Source organism: Eurypyga helias, unplaced genomic scaffold, assembly GCF_000690775.1.
Source record: "Eurypyga helias isolate BGI_N326 unplaced genomic scaffold, ASM69077v1 scaffold9123, whole genome shotgun sequence".
Lineage (NCBI taxonomy): Eukaryota > Metazoa > Chordata > Aves > Eurypygiformes > Eurypygidae > Eurypyga > Eurypyga helias.
The window spans coordinates 37,723-60,541 of NW_010239222.1; the positions used below are offsets into that span (position 1 = coordinate 37,723).

The following is a 22,819-nucleotide window of genomic DNA, read 5'->3' on the forward strand; positions in this document are numbered from 1 at the left end:
TGTACTGGATCTGCACTGTTTGCCAGAAATTCAAACTCTGGCAAATAACTTAGCCTTTCTAGGCTGTTTGCCCAATAGGCTGAGTGAAAAAAACAGCAAACCTAAAAATCTGCCAATATTTATGTACCAGCATGTGATTCAATTGTTTTATTGCAGAGTAAAAGTGACACGAGAGAGGGAAGGAAGACAGAAACTCTGTGAGTCTGGGTGAAAAATATGAAGCATTTGAATATTAGTGTTAAAGAATTTTAAGACCTTTAATTAAACCACCCCAAAACTCACAAGCTCAACAAAACCAAAAAAGAAAGAGAGCAATTGCTCTCCCGGGGCTTTCAGGGCTTTACTTCTCCACATATTTTTCTAATTCCACATAAAGGAACAAAGAATGTGCTTTTCCCACCTGAGAAGTGTTGTTTGGTGATTCATGAAGCTTTCTTCCTTGTCTGAAGCAGATATTTCTCAGTTACGTACCCCAGGGCTGTGTGTTGCAGAGCGGAAGAGAGCTGGCTGGGAGGGGGAATGCCGGTGGGGAGGGTGTGAGGCCTGGGGAGCATTTTGGATCAGCAGGATATTACTTGGTGTCGTGTGTGTATGTATTTATATATCGGGAGTAAATGAATTGTTGCACTCAATGGCATGGAAAAGTAAATAAAAAGCCTCCCTCGGCTGGATCGTGAATGCTGGTTGTGGCTTTGGATTCGTGTTTCAAGGCTCCATTCACTGCTGCGTTTTATGATCCCAGGCCCTCTGTGCAGCTCCAGTGTTATCTCAAAAGCACCATCTTTTTGTCTACACAAATACTCAGCAGCATTCAAAGTACAAATCTTCTTATCCACATGTCCATAGCTTTTTTTCCTTTGTAGACTTTCCCCCCTCCATCATCATAAAATACAGATTCCACTCAGCGGAAATGTATGGCACAGTGAGTGCCTTGGTAAATCAAGATCAAAGTCTGCTTAAACCCTTCGAGATTATTCTAATTTAGTAGCTTATTCTTATTTAGCAGTAAACATTGCCACAAAGAAGTCATCATTTAGTCCTGTGCCCTATTGAGCCAGGCTCTGTAAAGGTCAATCGATCCCTGGAAAGGTTTCCTTGACAAGATGGCAAATGTGTACTGGGAAGCGTGAGGGGTGAGGGAGAAAAGTTGCAGGTAAATGTATTGCAGTGGTTTATGTTTTCCCCTGGTCTAAAAGGCAGAGTTAATTCAGATCTGTAACTGACCGAGGAATGAAGTCTGCACTTCAGTAGTTCTAAGAAAGTAATTAAATAATTAATAGCAATAACAAGTGACAGGAACTGGAACATCCATTGCTGTGTTGCTTTAACTGGTAATTTGAAAATTAGGTGGTCCAACAATTTTAAGAAACAGAGAAAAACTTGCCATTACAAATGCCCAGACTTCAATTTCTTGAAAGACTGATTATAGATTCTTGATGTTTCACTTTCATTCTGACTATGGAGTTAATACTACATGCTCCAGGCAGACCTCTGAAAAGCCATTTGATAAAAAGCTGGTGCCAGGAGACAGACAACAGCATCAGTATTATGTGTTGCTCCTGCAAGGATCTCATGAGACACTTCTGCCCTTTCCGTAAGTAAGTATGTTTTCACAAGTCAGTTTTTGCAACTCTTGTTAAAGGAGCAGGATTTTCATGCAAGAAAATGGATAAAGAACTAGACTTGTAGACTCAGTGAAATATTGTCAAGTCACTGTCAGGGTCTCTTTAATCCCTGGCCCCAGGTGTAGGTAGAGGGAGAAATCCATGTTCTGCTGCTTACAGGTAATATGTCCTGTGTTGGTCTAGAGCTTTCAGATCTACAACATTTGACTGGTTTCCATCCTTCAGTGAGTGGTAGTTGAGTCTAATAACCAGCTCACATTAGCAGTATCTGTGATATTCCTTTTTCCTACCTTGAGAGCCACAGCCTTTTGCTATCATGCTTCACTTGGATCCGTTTCACGTTTCATCATCCTCCTGAATATTTCTGACCACTTATGCGAGAGACCTTTGCATCAAGAATAGCTCGTTCTGCACACACAAACAGTTGGATTGTCAGTCTTTGCAGAGCACACCTTGTGAATCATGTAGCTGGCAAAGGAAGGCGATTGAATTTGTTATAGTCACTGGATCTGATACAATGGTAATAAAATTCTTGTCTCTTTTGTATCAAAAGTGATTCTGTATCTCTTTGGCTAATGGATCTGCCAGTGCTTGCAAAAAAAATTAATCTTATCATAATGAATATGTGCAAGACTCTTAAATTCTGATTTACTTTCCCCATTTCTATTTCTGGCTCAGTCTCCATCTTTGTACATAGTTGTCTTTGCTTTTGCCTCCTACTCCTGCCTCCCCATTTCCCTATCCACTAGTTTTTGCCTAAAGTGAACTGCTCATACCTAGAAACATATTCAAAGTGTCCCTTTGAGTCAATATACCAAGTCTTTTCATACCCAGAAGAGCCTTCCTTCTGAATGATCCATCTTGTCACATAAGGAACATTCCCGATGTTTTTTTACACATCCTGCTGGCCTGCGCACGCTCACAGAGCAGCTCTGGGGATTCTCCAGCAGCAATTTCCTTGGCTTTGTGACGCAGAGTGCGATTCCCCGCTCAGACTACAGGCATTTGTTTTCCTGTTAGTTAGCGCATTGACCGCAAACCAGCCTGTCAGAAAGGGTGTCAGTTAACATGTTCAGCAAGTCCTTTTGAAGCTTGAGGCAAACTGTGAAATAATTTCTTCCCCTATTGGCATCTTTTGCGAAACTAGAGTTTCTCAGCAATCACCAGAGGCTCTGGAGCAAGTGTTATTTGAAGCAGCTTATAGGATCTGTTCCTGTGTTTTTCTTTGTGGTCTGTCTGCTGGTGTCAGGCTCCAGAACACAGTGAAAACGTTCAGTCTCCCATGGCATTGAGTAGAGGGAATATAGGCTGATCCTGCAATGCAGCCTTCAGAAAGCTCGGTGCAGGAACTCCAGATTCTGCTCAAAACAAACATACCTTTTGGAGGGTTTCTGCCCAAGTATTTTCTATGGAGGCCAAAAGCACTTACAGAGCACAGACATCCTTCAGGAGTCATTCCATTGCACCTAACTGGAAATTTCCTTGCTTTCTTCTTCTGGCAATTATGACTTTCATGTTAAATGTACATGTCTCTCTGTCAGCTTCCATGTTTTTCAAGTCTGTTGTCTTCCATCTGGGAGCCACCTTTGTCCTTTATGTTAGGCTCTGAAAGGCTGGGAAAGTTAAACAGCCTTCGATGGATGGCTGCCCGGTCTCCTTTGCTGGCTGGCTGGTGGGATCAGAACTCTCTGTCCTTCCTCTCCACTCTTATGCCTGGAATGTAAACACACCTCCCAAAAACAGAGGAATAAACCAGCTGCTATTCACTCTTTTAACCATCTATTGAGCAACAGACCGTCGTGCCATGTTTATAAGGCAGACTGCTGAAATGGAAAATAAGGGTGGGGAGGTGACCTTGAAAGGCCATCCTGCCCCAAAGTGGGATCAATTACACCTATTTAATTCCTGATTAATATGTCTCTAGCTTATTCTTAAAAAATCTTCAGTGACAGCAAGTCTACCACCCACACAGGCAACATACTCCAGTGCTTCCCCATCTGATCCCTCTTCTTCTGTTGGCGTGTTCTACACTGTAATTCACTTGCCACCTCCTTTGCTGCAATTAAAACCCAATACTACTTAACTCTTCCATGGTACAAAGAACAGATTATTCCCTTCACTTGTCTGCTGGCCACATATACCTGAAGACTGTTACCTTCTCTACACTTAATAACCATAGATCAATCAGTGTTTCCTTCCAGATCATGTTTGTCCCTATCTCCTTCAAGCTCAGCCTCAACAGAGTTCAGCAGAACAAAATACATTCATTTACGTGTCATATAGTCCAACACCTTAATATACAACCCAGTGTGCCATTTCTTTTTCATAACAGCAGGATGGTTTTGGACCATCTTCACCTTGTGATCAGTCACCATCTCCTGCAGCACCTCCCCATGCTCTGTGCAGTTCATCACTTTTGTTCACAGGTCCTTGCAATAGAGTTTATTAATTCTGTTGTTTTTCAGGACATTTCTCCAATGTATTAAGGTAATTTTGAATTCTGACCCTGGTCTCTGATGTACTGGCAAGGAGCACCAAGCTGACAACAAAAAATGTATCAAGACTCTGGATTGCAACAGCTCCACTTTTTTCTGCTCAAGACCACCATGAAGAACAGGAGAGGCAGAGGTGCATGCCTTGGCAGCAGCAGCCATAGGTCTTTTCTGGGCTATATGCCCCCTACAAACTGGTTGTATAAAACCAATAGCACATATCCCACAGCTGGGGATCCTCTGCTCTTACTCCTTTAGCCAAGCTATTGATGCAAATACTGAACACAAACAGCCAAGGGGAGACCTCTGGGAAAGTCCTTGGTGCATACTTCCATTTTGACAATGAGTCCCTGATAACTTCTCTGAGTTTTCAACTTGTTTTATGCACTCTTGGTGGTAATTTCAGCTTCATGGTATTTCCTCTGCTTCTTTATGAGAATCATGCAAGACATTGCCAAAAACCCAGCTAGAGTCCCAGTAGCTATTTGATTACTGTGAATCTTCCATCCACACAGTTTGCTGTACTGCTGCAGAAGAAAATCTAACTGACTTGATGCAATTTGTTTATGAGACACCTTGCTGTCCTCTAGGTGTTTAAACTCAACTTGTCGGTTGTTCCTGAGGATCCCTGGCATGTTAGCCAACCATCTGGACTTTCCCAGTTTGTCCCTTATGCGGATGAGTGGCTCATGTTTTGGAGAAGCCATGGACACCCTTGTACAGTGCAGTCAACCAGATACGGGGCTACTTACCCTGTCCTACAGGATCACGAGCAGCTGCGTCTCTTACTGCCCCACCACATGCATTGCAAAGAAGGTGTGGGCAGGATCTGGGTGCAGGTGAGCCTCAGGCATTTGTTCTGGTGTTTTCCTGGTTGATCTGGAGGGACTGGAGAAGCAGGTGAAACACAGATGAAGGGGACTTGGCTGCAGCTGGGAGTACTTTCCCTGTGACCTGCCCTCCTGCCTGGGTTGGTGCAGCAGTGCCTCAGGCTAGAGCGATGTTGAATCACCAGCACAGGGTTCACTGCCCTGCATGTCTCTGAGCTACAGCTTCTCTAAGCGTACTTCCTACCTGAGCAACGGGAGTCACCAAAACAAACTGCTGAAAGCAAGACATTGAAGTATGTTACCAGGATTCTCAGTAAGAGGTGAAAAGCTGAGTCTCTGGGATCTTTCATGCTCGAGTGGAAACCAATATCAAAGCTCCATTGGTTTTGATGAAAGGAGAATTCAGCCCAGGGGCTGTGACTAAAAGACTTCACAGACGAAAAAGTAACGAGTCCTCACCGTTCTACATGGGACAGTTATTCTTTTCATTCTCATTGAACAGGTTTAAAAAATTACACTTGGCATTTGGTTTCCATGCTACCATTTTGTTGCTGTTGAGGGAACGCAGCAAGAAGTAGCTAAGTATTAGTTTACATAATAATGTTTCCACATGCCTGTATTTAATTTCCAGTTGTAAATCCAGGTTCTACCAAATCCCCCTCTCGTGCTGGTACATGTCCTTGTGAAACAGATACAGGGAATATTTCATGTTATAAATTGGGTATAGAGTTCCCACCTCAGCTGCCCGTTAGGAAACTGGAAAAAAGGTTGCAACTTTCTTGTGTTTTTATTTCTGAAAGGGAATGCAATAGATACACCTTAGAAGATGTTTGGTTTGTACCGCATTATAGAGATGCAGATGTAGTTGTTTTCATAGTAAACGCTTCTTTTGCAAGTATCCTTGTTTGAGATAGCGGTAACAGAGATGTGTTTTTCTAGGAACTAAGACCATAAAGGAAAGCTTTTATTTAAAAGGTGAAATAGGGTGGGTAAATATGATTTGTAACTGTATAACGCTTTCCACACTTCAAACTGACAGAAGCACCAGACTTTCCAGCTGGAGTCCCCTCCAATCTGGCCCTGGGCATGGCCTGATGGGGTTATGCCAGCCTGGGCAGGCTGCTCTCAAGATATTTCTGTTGCCCACCTACAGACACCATTCTCAGTAGAAGTCAGCTTCAGGAGTGTAGTCAAGGGGGGACTAGAAATTAGTAAGATTTTCTTTGTTCTACATCTTGAAAAGTGGAGAGTCATTGCTGACTGTTAGGGCCTTTGTCGCATTAATTGTGTGTGGCTTCACTGTCAGTGAAGTGTTGCAGCAAATCTTGGACCACTGAGTTTTCTGGTTGCCTTTACACTCCCCAGTGCCACCTGAGAAATGCATTTGTTATTGCTACTGCAGTCTCTTTTCAAGTGAAGGGGATGTCATCTTCAGTCTGACACTTCTGCTTTCTCTTGCTTTCTCTATTATCAGTAATCAACAGGCATGAATTAGCACCACAGAGGTTCCTGCATTACCACACTGGGTGTCTGCCCTTCAGGGATGAGGAGTACTAGCAAATGCTGTCTTCATTTTCTGGCCAAATACAAATTCTTTTCATTATCAGACAGATCAACAAAAGTCTCACAGTTTTCCTTAAACCCTATATTTTTAAAGATACTGATAAAAGGGTGACGTACAGCATAAGCAACTTTGTGTTTGTTGAAATGATTCAGCGTAAAAAACAGTACTCTCAAAATGCAGTATCGAGATATAGATCCATAGATCACCATGCAAAACTTCTCTGATTTTCAAAATACTGAGACTTAAAAATTCTTCCATGCAGCTCCAAGGGTGGTGGTGGTGATGGTGTATTTTTCCATCCTGTGGAAATTTTTGAGATGTTAAAACTTTCTTGTTTTAAGCTGGATTGGAAAGTGTAAATATATAAACAAACAAATATGAATAGCCAAAACAACGTTTTTTCTTAAGTTAGTAAACATAATTTGTTAATCTCAATATTTTGATAAATTTCAATTATTTCTATTTTGGCTTTGATTTCAACGTTTTTTGCTATAATTATCTTACACTTTAAGGCAAAAAAAAAAAAAGGAATCTAGAAAGCTAGATTTTTTATTAAAAAAAAAAAGAAAAATATTTGGGGGTTTGCTCTTCTCCAAACTTTCTATTTTGCTGACCTGGCATTTAATTTGCAAAGATTTAACTGAAATACTGCTGACCACCTTTCACGACTACACTGGCTGCTGTTGAGTACTCAGAACATTTTAAAATCCAGCCACATATTTTGTGGCCATTTCACAAGATCCCCAAATTTAGATTCACATTTTAACGGCTGCCCAAAGTGCTTAGCCAGGGATTTCAGTTATGCATCCTTAGTCATCCTGCGAATAGAAGGCTGACTTCTTTTTTCTCTGTATGTGAAGACAGCAAATGTGAATGAGAGATGTACTGTTGAAGACGAACCCATCTGTGCAGTGCAGTGAAAGTAGTGAAGCCCACAGTGTGGTGTCTATGGGCCTGCTGCCCTCTTCCATCACATAAGCACTCAGCAGGGATGTCTTTTGCTTCATGACTTCTGGATTTTTTCTGAAAGTGATGAGCACAGTGCATGGTTTTCACATCTGGCTGACAGTTTCATAAAAGGCTGTGAAAAAGGAGCATGGTGCAGTTCATGTTGCAGAGGAAGTTAGGTAGTGGTTGCCTCAGCCCACCAGGTCTCTTCATAGTGTAGGACCCAATGGTTTCTTTCCCAAGAATGTGGTTTATCTTCCCTGACTTTAGCTGTGTCAGGTTTGGGCATTTGGTCCAGTTAGTAGTTTATTCTTCTGCTGCAGTGAGTGAAGAGAAGGAAGTGCTGCAGAAGTTGATGCCTGCTCTGGGACATGTGCCCGAGATGCAATTTTCAATTACGGTTAACATCAGATACCTACAGTTCCTTAAGTGCATCAAACCGAGTGTGCCACTTACAAAACAGCACTGCTCCCTCCTGCCTCCAGAGCATCATAGCAGCAGGGTGAGCAGTATGGGACATCTTGTAGACATGATCCTCATCCCACATTCCACAGTTCTTACAGCATTCCCCAGGGAACAAAACCAGCCCCTATGCATTGACCAAACCCTGGATGAGGGTTGCCTTGGCTCACACAGGAACCCTGCTGCAGAAAACATCCTGCACTTCAGTTTGTCACCAACAAACTATCTTTCTTATGCTCAGGATAATGTGCCTTTACCATAAAGAAAGAAATGTCCCTAATTTGTGGTTATTTACAGCACTGTAAATCAGGCACATGCCACGAAGTACCAATAAAAATTGTTTAAAATCAACCTTAAATAGCTAAACTCTCAACAGCAGCTCATAAAATGAGACTTGGCAGTTCTTAGGTAGTTATGGTTAAATTGACAGTCCTTTTGGGAGTTAAGATAGCCAAAAGCAGTAGTAGTTAGGAGTGAAGTGATAGATGGTGGAGCTTGTTGGTTGAAGAGCCTCTATTGCACACTCCTGAGACTGCATATGTTCACTGGCCCTGGGCTGGGAGAAGAGAGATACCAAACTTTGTCAGTGAACACCAGCTTGTTGAATCATACATCCTTCACCTATACGGCCATAGAAACTGCGAAGCCAGAAGAATGAGCTTTGGCATGAAGGATCCCATTGCTGTCTGCGTGTAACAGAAGACTTTTCAGGCAGGAAGAAAGACAGAAGGAGAATCAAGTCCAAAAGTGGCTGAAAGGAAAGCTAAGGAAATCCGAAGAAGGGACCAACACCACGAATGAAAATAAGCCCATCCATAAAGAAACCAGATCTCAGCTCCTTTTAAAAAGTCAGGTGCGTGAGTTATATTAGCCTCGAGCCAGGTCTAACTTCCGCTGCCAATAACCACTTCCACTGCCAATAATCCAAGCTGACATAACAGCAACATTAAGAAGGTTTAAGATTTTATTTTTTCTGTTGCATTAGGCATTCATGTCTCTTTTCCACTTCTTTTTTTTTTCTTCGTATTTTTTCATAGGTACTTGTATTTTAGCCAAGCTCTTCCCTTCTTGTTAAACAAGAGGAGTTTCAAGATGGGGTCTAAACCTAAACACTAGCTCAGCAACCTAGCACTGTGAAAGCCGTGGGTCTGGGTCTCAATTCTGCTGCTAATGCGGATCGAGCACACCCAGACACTGTCAAACTGGCTCATACAGCATGAACTCATGTCCAGGATGAATTCCTATTGCCTGTCTGTCAAAACTGTGCTCTCAGGCAATCCAGACCTTTGCGTCATGTTTCATCTCACTTGCCTGCCCTAGCTAACTAGGCTAGGTACGTATTGCACCAAAGGAGCTCACAACTATGGTAGTTGTGTCCTTCTACACACAACAGCAAAGCCGTGCAGAGCAGTGTTATTGTCCTCTTCGAGATGCTGCACTAAAGCACAGAGAAATCTGAGGCCATTGCTGCAGAGAAGTGAAGGCACAGAACAAGTCATGGTCCAAAAGCCGCACAGACGTATTCACATTGCGCTGAGCCTAGTCCATGCTCTGCTGGGGACCTTGATGTAGCAGCTCAGGCTTGATGCCGAACTTGGTTACCCAGTTTCTGAACTAGACCACATTTCTGTCCTGCTGGCTCAGAGCAGGCATGCAACTGTCTGCGCTTGGCCATGGAAACATGCCTTAGCCCTCAGACATTCAGAAATGCTTGGACTTGTGTGGTTAGGAGGCTGGATCCCTTTGAGGTTCTTTCCAGTTCTCCAAGAGGCTCACAGAGTGTTCATAGTAACACAGGAGTAAAACAGGGCTCTGTCATGCTTGAGTCTGCCACTGAGACCACTGAATTGGTGCCCACTGGACTTTAGAGCACTTGTGGAGTACTGGGGGGTCTGGTGTCCTCAATCTGTGCTGGGGTCCACTTTCCTGCAAGTCACAGGCCGGGGTTTAAGAAAGTGTAGTCACACTAAGTGGAAGCACAACTTACATTGAAGGCTTTATAGCAGAACATGACATTTCACAGCAAAAAAGCACTGGTGTGTGTGATGAAGTCAGCCACAATAGAAGAGAGCTGCACCCTTCCCTTTGCTACATAGCAAGTGGGCACCCTGATGCAGTACCCAGCCCGAAGAGCAGTGACAAGCTTTTCTGTTGTAACAGCTTTTCTCTCCTTGCAGTAGTGGGATCCAGGGAATCCTGGCTCTGCCAGGGCTGCTCTGAGGTCCTCAGTGCTCTTTTGAATGTGGAAATTAGGAGTAAGACTTGTATAGCCCTGGTGTAGGTCAACTTATAGGACCTTTATTGTAGCTATGGCAGGTTGGATGACTAGTCATGCTTACTCTCATCTTCCACCTCACACAAAGGACTTACCAGCAGATACACTTGACTCCTCCATTCCTTGGAAGACATGCAGGGGAATATGGACCAGGGCTTCCTCAAGACCGAAAGAAAAGATTCCTGAAGGAGGGTGTAAGTTTGGTGGCTGCAGCCCTGCTGCTTGGAAGTGCCTTGGTAGGCAGGGTGTGGTACTGCTCACCGACACACTGCTTGATAGCCTCGACTGGCCCTGGGTGATTCCTCATGCCAGTATTCACTCACTGTGGCAAAGCAGGCAGAGAAGGCAGTCCCCTCGTACTCCAGAGCATCCCCAGGGCAACCACAAATTCCTTTCCCTGGTGCAGGTCCCCTTTTGCCTGATGGAGAATGATCCTCACATTCTCTTCCACTGCTGGGGATGTCACAGGGGTACAAAGGACAGCTTTCTGGGCATTAAGAGTATGGTGAGTTCCAGAAGCTCATGATTATCAGAGATCCTACTCATTTTTATAATCAAGGCTACTTCCTGTAATAGCATCTCTTATGTGGTGGTGTGGTTCTCCACTGATGGGTAGTTTAGGTGGATAAAAACATCATTAATCAAAGCCAGGGCACATAATGAAAAAGTTGCTGAGTAAAGTGATAATGAAGAAACCGGTTAAAGCCCACAAAGCCTTTCCCCTACCTAGCCTAAGCTAAATCCATTCTAACTTTTACAGAGTTACTATCAACCTCCCTTCCCCATCTTCTCCTTCTAACCCACAGTACAGTGGTTACTCCATGCATTTGCATGTTGGCATCCAAGTCTAGCTGCCATCCTTTGCCAGCCTCTAAGATGGAACTTAAGCCACCAAGTTATCAAATGTCCTCAAAATGTCCTACGTTCTGTCCTGGGACCTGCTCTCAGTCTCCCTGGTGGAATTGCTTCACCTGATGTACTTATTTATACATTAGGCCACCAACTGAGAACATGAGGCCACAAAGTGAGAACAATAGCTCGGTGGTTGTTGCTGTTGTATGGTGCTGGAAGAGGAGACCATAATCCTGATCCCAATGTATATTCTAACTAGTGAGCAACCTGGAAAAACTGGAGCTCCCCTTACTCTCAGTGGTTTATTAGAGTTTGGGAATGCTCAGCTCTTGCAAATGATGTGACAGAGTAGGTGGGAGCAGAATGACTTGGTTTCTTCAAGTCAGACTCAGGTACAAAGTAGATGCCAAGAAGCTCAGCTTCATTAAGATGTGGGTGTTTCTACACATTCCCACAACAAAAGTCAGGCTGAACAGATTCCCTCAGGAACTCACACATCAACTGAATATCCAAATCTCCACTAACATATTGAACATGCTGTGACAGATGTTACAGCATTATACATGCATCACAGATAAGCAGGACATAAAAGCCAACAGTGCCAAGTGCCCAACAAAACCTTAGTTATCACCCCTCCCATGAAACTGGAGGAACTTTGCTGAATCACAAAAGTTAGGAGACTAATTGCACTGAGCTCTCATTATGATGAGCACTGAACTTCTAGATGGGCTGATTGTATCTCCTTCTCCATCAAGGCTCCACAGACAGAATATCTCCAACATGGTACTGTAGACAAACTAGCCTGTACTCACAAAAAACCAAAAAATGACCAGTCTCCCCCAGCTCATGGACCATCTTCATTGACTCCGGATAGTGATTAGTTGCGGCTTCCCTGTGCACACCTCCAATATGAAGGATTTATAAGCATCATCCCATGTTGTCATTAGCAGTGATTAGCCTACACATGCTAAACAGTCATTTTCACTGGAGATGTGCTCAACTGCTTCACATAACTGTGCACCACAAGGTGTAATAATCAAAAGATGAGCATTCCTGTTTTGTCTTTGCCTATCACATGCTTGTATCCCAGTATAGAGAAAGCCTGACTATAACAGGAAACCAGAAATGCAAATGACCCAGGACAGATAATAGAACATTTAATTCAAACTAGCAAGCTGTTGTTTGCAGTTATTTATTTTACTAAAATGGTTACATATGTTGAAACAAAGAAGAGCAATAGTAATAATGTTTGTTTTTTCCAATATCATAAATAATTATTGAGTCTTCATTAGCTGTTGGCTCAGCACTGATCAAGATCTTTGTTATTTAAAAAAAGACACACACATAATTCATTAGAATTTGTGTTTTCAGAAAACTCTAAAGCAGCAGTAGAAAAAAAAATAAATTAAAGGAAATGGTAACAAGAAATTATGCCAAGTATTTCTTAAATTTAAAACCCATTTGATGTGTTTTACAGATTATTCTTTGTGCTTTGATCATTTAAAAAAACAACCATGAACAAGTTGTTTATACAATGGCTTGTCTTCTCCAGTTTTACTCCAGAGAAGTCCCCAAAAGTACCTTTTTTACATTACAAATTTTGTGGTAGTTTATACAGACAAAAACACTGTGAATATTTCTAACAGAAAAGTTTGTCAAAACCATCAATTTATTGTCACAAAATATTTAATACCAGAATAACTTATAATAGTATGAACAAAAGTGAAGTATTAACTCTCTGCTATTAGTTATAAACTCACATTATTATGTCAAAATCCAGTAAAGTATCAAAAATTAATATCATGGAATCTTAGACACATAATGATGCAAGCCAGTAAAACATATACTTCAACTGTTCATACAGTCATGACATACAATTTCTTGCTTGGCACTTTAAGTCAATGCAAATCAGCAATTTAGAAAACAAAGTAAAAATATATATGTACAAAATATTTTCATATCAAATCATTTTCATTGTACACCAAATAAACCCAACAACGTTATGTTACATCAAGAAGTTTCCTAAGAAGTCACACCAAGGCTGATATTTGCAATGCATCTTGACTATTTTAGTGCAACTGGAACAGCCTCTACTTGCAAGTTAGTTTCATCGTTAGCACAATCCTGCTTCCATTGAAGTGGGAGTTCTGCTATTAAACTCAGTGGGAGCAGGACTAAAGTCTTGTCTTGTTCATTGATGGCTCACCAAAAAAGAGAAACAAGGAAAGGGATAAGTAGGGAAAAACCTGACAGGATACCCACAGGAAAAAAATCCAAATCCTAGCGACAATCAGCTCTTTTCCAGTTTTCTGTAACTGAATCAGTATAAATCATTTTTGGCTTTGCCACTGTTTATTCAAGCACTGTAAACCTCATTAGACTATTGTTATATGACTTAAGAATAACTTGTAAACCTTCCAATAAAACTTAAAAATAAACCTGGTTTTATGCTAGTTATTATACTCAATAGCAGTCAAGTTTAGAGACATGACACTTAATACACGGTTTAGTATCTACGTAAAACCCTCCCACCTTAAACGCTAAGGTTTTTCAATGTTTCATTTCCCATTTGTGTTTCTAGTATGGGCTTTGATAGTTTATATTATAGCTTTCCTCACTGAAATGTGAACTGTCAATCAACTGTCCTCATTTATGCAGTACATACAAAATTAAGATGTTTAAACCACATTAAAGTAATAATTTCCACCATGGAAACTTTTTTGAGCTCCACTGAAAATAATAGATGACACTATAGATTCAGTTTTGTACAAGAAGAAACCAATTTTACTTCTATCAAAACTTCAGTTAAGTCACTAGCAAAGCTTGAAAATTACAGAAATTCAACTTGAATTTACAGCTAGTCTGGCTAGAACCTTCTCAACTAGAAATCTTTAATGAGCAACACAGCTGGGAGCGTACGTATAGGTTCAAAATAATCTGAACAATTAACTTATTTCCTAAATTGGTATGTTCTAGAGTATTGCACTTTTCAAAGGAATGATTTTGGTATTTTAATATACTGCATATACAGGTAAGAAACATGCATAACAACCTCATTGTCACTTTGACAAAACATACTGTACAATTTTTATAACACTGTTGATTAAAAAAAAGAGAAAATGATGTAACAATTTCATTAAGACTCGTCAACTTGTACAAGTCAAATAAGCACAATTCTCCAGGGCCTCCAGCAGTAATGTGTTTAGCCCTAGGCCGCTTAAGCCCACTTGGAATAATATACAAAGTTTAAGCATTATGGCATTGTCATTTTGAGGCATAATACTGTTGTACTATGCCCACGTTATAGCTTATTTTTTGAAAGCAAGGCACTTACTGTAATAGCAATGCAAACATCTTACGCGCACTTTGATTAACATAAAATAAGTTAATGTTTTGATAAAAACAGGGGGATTTATAATTTACATGCCTTTTAGAGAAACAATTGAACATTTCATTTAATACAATGAAAACGTCTGAGTCAGAAGGAACAGTATTTTTTAAAACCGACCATACTGTAAAAGGGAGCCTATTTTCCACATTTGCTTCCTATCTGTGACTCTGATTTTGCTGAAAACCAATCCTGTGAGGAAAATGTCCGCTTGACAGGAAAAAGGACTCATCTCCTAAAACTGCTGAACTAATGGCACTTTAACAGTCTTTACTTCTGATATATGTGATGATTTCTGAATGATGCAGCTGGTAGTTCCCTGCAGTTTATCCTTCCCCTGGGCAAGGTTCGTTAGGGCCATAGCTGCGTTGATCTCCTTCCAGTATGTTTCATCTTTGCTGGGTCCTTTTCTGTTAGCTGCGCTAGATTCAAGCAATAACAAATATTGACATGTACAGTTTACATAGCTACGTGATGTCAGGAAAACTGTAATAATAATAATTTTGGAAAACTGTGAAGTCCCTTACTCACCTTTCACACTTATTTGGTCCATTCTCCAGAGTTTCTGAAAACAGAAAAAAAAAATTATGTCTATTTTCTTTTAATAGTTTTTAAAACAAGCAAGTTCATGGAATAGGCACATGGGAAAATAACCCCAGATTAATTTCAAAATAGATAGCAGATTTCCAAATACAATCGCTATGTGGACACAATTTAAGGGTCTGCTTCACACAAACATCTGCCTGAAGAATTCTGCACAGAGCTTGGAGAAAAGCACATGTGAAAAAAAAAATCCTGCGGGCAGGTTCCCGAGAGATGTTCTTACACAAAAAGACCTTGGTGAGGCAGATCCTCCCTGAGTCTTACCAGAACCACGCCGGCAGAACCGGTGCTGAACCATGTCAGCGCTTACCCTACCAGCCCCTTCTGGCAAAAAGTATTTTGGTTATTTGGGAAATAGTGAGAATAAAGCTGGTCTTGGAGGTTCACCTACATTTTGCGGGGTGATAGAGCTAGTCTTTCAAACCATAAATCCCAAAGACATGAGGAATTGCAAAACCTAAAAATAAAAATCAGCTTCATTGCCTTTCAGTGAATGCCTTCTTGTATGCACTAAAAATAGGACTTTCACCCATACACACATGATGTGTGTGGGGTTGAATGCGCCCCTTGCCCAGGCTGCAACTCAGTCACAGAAGCGGGCTGAGAAGGATACAACTAACAAGCACACCTGGTTAACAGCCTTCAAAGATGAAATTGCATCACAGGCATAAGCTACGCTTTCCCATCAAGAGTCACATTTGTTCATTCATGAAGTCCTCGCGTCGCAGAGAAGCCAGAAATATTTACCAGGCAGGAATGTATAAGCTTTATTCAGTGGGCTTACTATCCTGACACAGAAACATATTATAGAGGAGCGAGATGCCAATGCCTAACTGCAATACCTATGGAGAACCAGTCAAACAAAAGAAACAGCACTAAAGAAACATCAGCACTAATGGTTGTAGGACCCCCAGAGCCCCTAAACACAGGATAAATCTCATAAAGCGATACGCTTCTTTATGAGGCTGGATTCCCAACTAAAAATCTACCTATCGCTAGACTTCCATCAGATGATTAATTAAAAGTCGATGTTTTCTTTAAACAGAGCTTCCAGTGGCACAGGTCCCAAGGCACGCTGCAACCCTTGATGGCTCTTCCTTTGTGAGCGACTTTGCCCACCCCGGGCCAGCAGCCCATTTTCTCATACAGCCAACCCGTGTCGAACAACTCAGCCCTGCCGTGGTCCCCAGCACATGGAGGTGACCACTGAACATCACAGACCCACCAGAAGAAATGCTGGGAGACTAGCGGCAATTTCAGCGGTCAGAGGTTTGCCAAGCTGTTTGATTTAGCAGGCCTCCATCCTTTGCAAAACAGCTTTATAAATAAATGACCACAAGTGACCAAGGTTTACTTTTTGTTCCCAAACAGCACATCTTAAATCAGTATCTCTTACACTCTCCTAGAGCAATGCTTGAATGGGATTCAAGACGGGAACATAGGTAGGTTCAGGAACAAGTAGGTTCAGCATATATAGGGGAGAAGGAACCAAGGAAAAAAGAAACTATTTGATCCAGAGAGAGCTACTGAATGACACCAAAAGTCTCCTTCTTCGTGCTGTACTTGACTACAAACACTTTTTCAGCCCTACTTCATTTTTTTCTTTAATAGAGACATTTTTTAAAAAGAGGTTTTAGGACGGAATAGGTCAGTAGGTATAGAAATGGAAACGGCAAGTAATAGAGAATGTCGTTGCCAGAGCAAACCTGGATATAAATACCCCTCTCCCAAGCATCTGTCAGCTTCTTTTGCTGTTGGAAAATATTTCCTATGAACAAAAAAATTGCTTGTACAAACTTCTGAGGAAAGTAGGTGTGAATGGTGACATACATTCCAATTCCAGCGTTTATTTGAAGGAGTATTTGCAAATATTTTTTACTGGTGTTTAGCCAGCTCTAAAAGAAAACGGGTTGCCTATGGTATATAGAAGCGGTAGCAAAGCTAAAAAATACAATCCAGAGGCAAAGACCTACCCATTCTTTAACTTTGCTGAGGATTTTTTCTGAATTATATGAAGGTTTTTTATTCCATTCAGATTTCATGTTTTTTCAAAGAAATAATTTGTCAAAGAAACTCAAAACTGGGTTACAATAAAACCATCATTGATAATTTGCAAAGCTCTTGCTAATAACTGCTGTAAAAGCATGTTAGTACAATGAAGCCTGAAAATCCACCATTTCAAAGAACAGGTCCCATTTTTCTTGCCAAAAATCCTTTTCTGCTATACCAAACCTCTGACAGCATATCTCAGTTTGCACTGCTATAGCATCCAAGCACTTCACATCTGTCTGAACAGCCCCTTGAGAAGGAATTAAGTATTACAACCATTTTTTGGGTGGGGATAACCACATTGAGAAAGACAAAACCCATTTGCCGTGCTCTCCTTAACACCCTTCTGGTCAAACCAGCTTGATCCAACTCAAAAGATAAGAGCAGAGTTCACCTCACGTGCCATGAACCTGCAAGGTAAGTCATTTATCTTACCCAGGCTAGTTGTCCTGACTCCATTTACAAACAACAGAGATGTTCTCCAGGAAGTGGTTTCAGCCTACCTAGCTTACACTATCCAACAGCCCTGAGTGCTGCTGCAAAACCAGACCACAAAGCCCTCTTCCACGGCCACCTCCTCCCACTGCTTCCCTTTGGCCAGCATTATCATCCACGTGGATACGATGCAGGGCTAGATAAGGGGAGGACCATATCTCTCCTTTGGAGATTAAACTGGTGGCGTAACTACAGCCTTCACTGATTAGCTCAGACCAGAAGAATCGCAGTCTGGCCATGTGTGGCTCATCACTGACAAGAGAGGGAACTTAGATGGCAAAATTTCATCAAGTTTAAAAAAAAAAAAGGCGACTCTTGCCCAATATTTTGCTTTTTCTCTATTTTTTTGCAATCTACTGTTCTACTCCCAGCTATTAATTAAAGCTTTTAATATTTGACTTATCTGTGCAACAACTGCAAAGTATATTTCACTGTAGAAGCAACATTTTGGTGAGCCTGCCTCATGAATATAACTGAAGAACAGCATTCTCAATATGGGAGGAGTCTGGTTTCCTGACCATCACACAACATGTTCCCAGATTTCTTCTCTGAGCCAATGACAAAATGCCACTGGGACTGGGTAACATCTCTAGAAATAGTGACAGAAGGAATGGAAAAAAGATGCAGCATACTGAATCCCACCAAGTAGCCTCAGCTAGGGACTCACCCCAGAGCAAGTGCTGATGGGCAGAGCTGATGGGCAGACCTCGCAAGAGCCTCATGAGCCCTTTCTCACTACATGAGAGGCAGCACTTTATACAAGGTACCAAGGATGCACCATAGCTGCCCTCTCTGAGTGCTGTGGTTAATTTTAATCTAACACACCCTTGCTGCAGCCACTCTGGTCTCTCCTGGAAAATGTGGTCCTCTCACTAGTTGAATCAAGGCAAGCTGTCACACAAATTTCAACCCCTACAGACTTGTGGAGCTCAGATCAACGTGACAAGTGACTCCAGAGAAAGCCAATGATGATGCATTATTATATTCCACACTGTTCCCAAGACTTGATAGAGTGTACACTGAATTTTATCAACAGCATACCACTGGCCAGCACAAATAACTTCACTAAATAAACTACAGTTGTGCTTAATAGCATATTTATTAACTGAAACCCAAAAAGAAGCTGCTGCTGAAGGTCAATTTTTCAGTCTCGGAAAGCAATGTGCTTCTTGTAAAAGGATGTTGGTAGGCTTTTAGCATATATTGAGATCCTATAGTAAGTCTTTTTAATATTAAACATCAGAAACATCTTTTTGTTACATGTTTGGAAACCAATTAAAACAGTGGTTGTTTGCTCTACAACTTTTTGGAATGTTTTAAGCCCTATGAAAATGGAAACTCAAACATTTATAGTTAGGGATTGTCATTTATACCTCACTTTCTGGTGCTTCATTCTGCTCCCAGCTGCAAGCATCCAGAGAATCAGCTTTTGCAGGGCCAGGAATGTCTCATTCTGCTCTCACCATCCGCCCAAAGAAACCAGCAAGGCGGGATATTTGTTCCCTCTTGTTTATAATAGGAAGTCACTATAAATCACTTACCAACGGAATCCTGTATACCTTTCCATTAGTATGAGTTTTCAGTATACAGTTTACTGTAGCACGCAGTGCCAAGACTGTAGTCACTCGACAATACCGGCTTTGTGATACAGTATGGTATTTTTCAGGAGTCACATAATTATTAATAATATATGTAGCATATATAATTTTTTTTTGCACTACAAAATTTCTTCATAAATATTCACTGGCTGATCCTGACAGCTCCCTTGCAAGGTAGCCTGCAATCCCATTTTAGCAGAGATGGAAATAAGTCTCAGAAGTCCAAAGACAACATGCCTAGGCAATACTTTGACCATTTCAAAAGCATTTAAGAGAAGAATTTTCCAGGATTTCTCCTATATTTAAAAGGTTTTCTTTTGTTACTCTGTTATCAGAAAGACCCACCCAAAGAAAATAAACCTCAGCGTTCTTGCAGGCAAACCATCCTTAAACTGGACAGCAGCAGCACTTACCTTCAGTACATTGCTATTACACCTGACTGTTGTCAAAGTAATACACAAATCATTCACAAGAAGATACATATCTAAGTACGTACACAGCGCACTTTTACATACTGCATCCAGTATTGGAGAAGACAGCCAGGGCACAAATGCCGTAGCACATATGCCTACTCCAGTTTACAACACACGAAGGCTCTCTGGATACATGGTGCTTGCAGTATGTTCAAATACTTCAAAACAATTCAGACCTTTACCGTTCGCCGAGTCCAGACTACTAGCTTTTATATACTTGGACGTCTTCAAGGGTGTGCTAAATAATGTTAATTACAGTTACGTTTTATTCTTTGGATCTAAGAATTCTGACCTAAGAATTCTAAGACCATCACCACACGTGTGTGGTGATGAACTGACTTCACCTAAAGGCCCTGCTGGGAACAGCAAAGGAAAGAATGACCACTTACGTAGGATCAAGAGGCATCCACGTTGCTCCCCTGCTCGGTGTTATATGCAGCTCAAGGCAAACTGCAACGACTGGCTTAAACCCCTGCTTTGTGTTATCAGGTAACACTGACAAAGCAAAGATGGCTTGGAACCAACAGGGGAAAGAACGTGTGAATGAGGGAACGAGACAGAGGGGAAAGGGTACAGAACATTATGTAGTAGGAAAAAAATGGACATGGAAGTCAAGACCCAGTAGGTCAGTCCCACATGACCATCACATTTCTTGAAGCTACTTAAACGTGTACAGATTCCTGATGAATTACACACCACCTATTCTTGCTCAAAAAGGAGGGAAAAAAAGAACTGCTGGCTTCAACTGGTGAATACTATAAAATATTTGTTGGTTCAATAAAAGGTCCTGTATAACTTATCTTCATTTTAAAATTGGCACTGTTATTCAGCTGTTTCTTTCTCTGCCTCTCCTGAACTTTCTTTTGTTGGTTTTGGAGACTCTGGCTTAACATGTGTTGACCAGCATTTTCAAAACAAGCAAGAAGAGGAAAAAGAGGGAGGAACAGGAAATAAATTGGGGCAGCTGAATGAAAAATGAAGTTTACATGTGTGAGTAAATTAGTGGTGAGATGAGGTGTTTCTGTAGGTCACACACACCTTGACTCGAGTATTTTCCAAACCACGATTACAGGGCACATAAGATTTTCAGATGTCGGAAAAACACTGGGTTAACTGGAGTTAATATTTCTGTACTCTTCTTCTCCTTTCCTCCCGCAGGATCCCAAACTAAACCATGAATCAAACAACATCACTAACATTCACCCACATCTGGGGAGGGAAGGTGGCTTAGTCCAGGCTGCTCTGCAGTGCAAGGGAGGGGAAATTGTAGCTCAGAGCATCAGGCCAGGCCCTTTCCTCTTACAAGAAATGTCATTTAATCTTGGTGCAAAGACTGTAGCACCTTTTGAAAAACCTAAGCACAGCAAACCTCAGATCCTCTGGTTCGGATTGGAGGAAGCAGGAGTTGCCCTTCCCATGCTTGAACTTGCAGTGGTCCCATTTTGAGCTTGATGTGGACAAATGACTTTCCGAATGCAGGTAGCTGTCAGCCAGCAACCCACACTGCCAAAGGCTTTCTAGACATAGACAGGACTCATCTGATCCAGCACAGCAACTCTTAAAACCCTTTTCCTTTTGCACCATCCTCCCATGTTTCCTCAGGGACATCAGACCTATTAAGGATGAATTATGGAGAAGCACAGCCAGGAAAGATCACCCTGGAAGAGAGTCCAAACCACAGTGTCTCCTACAGAAACCTTTCCCAAATTCACCTCAGGTGGCTGACTTCCTGCAGACCCCAGGCCACCTCCATGCAGGATCTGCTAAGTGTGGTCCCTCGTGAAGCCGCTCCTGCCCAGAGCAGGTCCTGCACTGGGCAGGTCCACGTGAAACTGCCCGGTTGTGGCTGGCAGTGCTCGTGCAGCAGAGCCTTTCGGTGGAGGGATGAAAGTCCCTGCTGGAGTTTCAGATGACCTGGGCCTGCTGTGACCTGGGAGTGTGTGTGACACCAACTGCAGCTGGTCGAATCTCACGGGAGGTACCAGATTTCTACTGACAAAGATTTATTATCATGTCCTTTTGTTGGGTGGGAGGAGGAAAGCTGTCAGAAACTTTCAGGAATGAAAGTCAGGGCCCAGGGTCTAGCGAAAACTCCTTTTCAGCAAAGCTTTCATTTACCACTACTCTTTCTTCCAGGAGGAGGTTATGGAGCAGCTTGTAGTGAAGTCACTCCCACAACTCCATTACCTCACTCCTTTGGCTTCACAGTGACACCAAGTATAACAACTGACCTGTCATCAGCTGTTACGTTGTTTCAGATGAACAAACCGCACAATGACAATTTATGTTCACAGTGACAGATATGGTGAGTATTTTTCCCTGTTCCTCCAGTGGTATTTTTTCCCAGGAACAGCTTTTAGCCCTGGTATGACCCTTTCTATAGGCTGAGTCTTGCCAATGTTGGAAATTCTTCTTTGCCATCACGCCTCAGACCAAGACTTTTCAGGAAAATCTTTCTTTGAAATTTACTTAATACAAAAAAACCCACATCAGATATAAGCTTTAACTTATATATATATTAAGAGACTGGTACCACTCAAGTTTTTTTCCTGAATACCTGGGAACTTGAAGACTTTTTTTCTTTGTGCAGCCTGGAGCCTGCTAAAGTGGGAGTAGGCATCTAGTTACATTTTAATACATGTGATTTTTATAAAATGAGCATACATGCCCACAGAGACTGGGATAGGTGTATTTTATAAACCATAAAAGAGAATTGAGCTTCCAGGTCTATATTAACATTTGCATTAATAAGTGCACTGAAAGGCCCACATAATAGTAGGCACGGTGCAAATAGCATTACAGTCTTGGGCTATGCACCTGCATGTAAGAATTTATGAGTTAGCAAAGTAGATACAAAACTGGTGTAAATCACTTCATTGTTCATGCTGTCATGGCTGGCTCTAAATTTCCCATGACCAGTGACAGTGTGTTCTCCTTGGTGAGACGCAGTGCACTGTGTAAGACTTGTTTTCTTAGCCAGACTTTAGTAGAGCTTATAATGGGAGTCAGGGCTGTGTAGCGTTGGAGGCGAGCTGTTAACGAACTGACGGTTATATAGTACTATTTTCTTTTCAAGTTTGTTACACAGCTGACTGAAATCAAATCTTTCCTCATTGAATTGGCATGTAATTAATAGTGTAATGTCAGATTCCTTGGTGATAGTCT

At 41.7% G+C, this 22,819-nt stretch overlaps 1 protein-coding gene across 1 annotated transcript in view; it reads right to left on the bottom strand.

The window, feature by feature from the left end:
• Nucleotides 1-14,671: 14,671 nt before the first annotated feature.
• Nucleotides 14,672-22,819, bottom strand: part of MKX (mohawk homeobox) — a 36,016-nt gene continuing 27,868 nt past the window's right edge. Inside the window, exons 3-4 of the mRNA XM_010148069.1 lie at nt 14,968-15,001; nt 14,672-14,858 (exon numbers count right to left, since the gene is read on the bottom strand). Of these exons, the coding sequence (XP_010146371.1) occupies nt 14,672-14,858; nt 14,968-15,001 (221 nt within the window). The remainder of the gene's footprint in view (nt 14,859-14,967; nt 15,002-22,819) is intronic.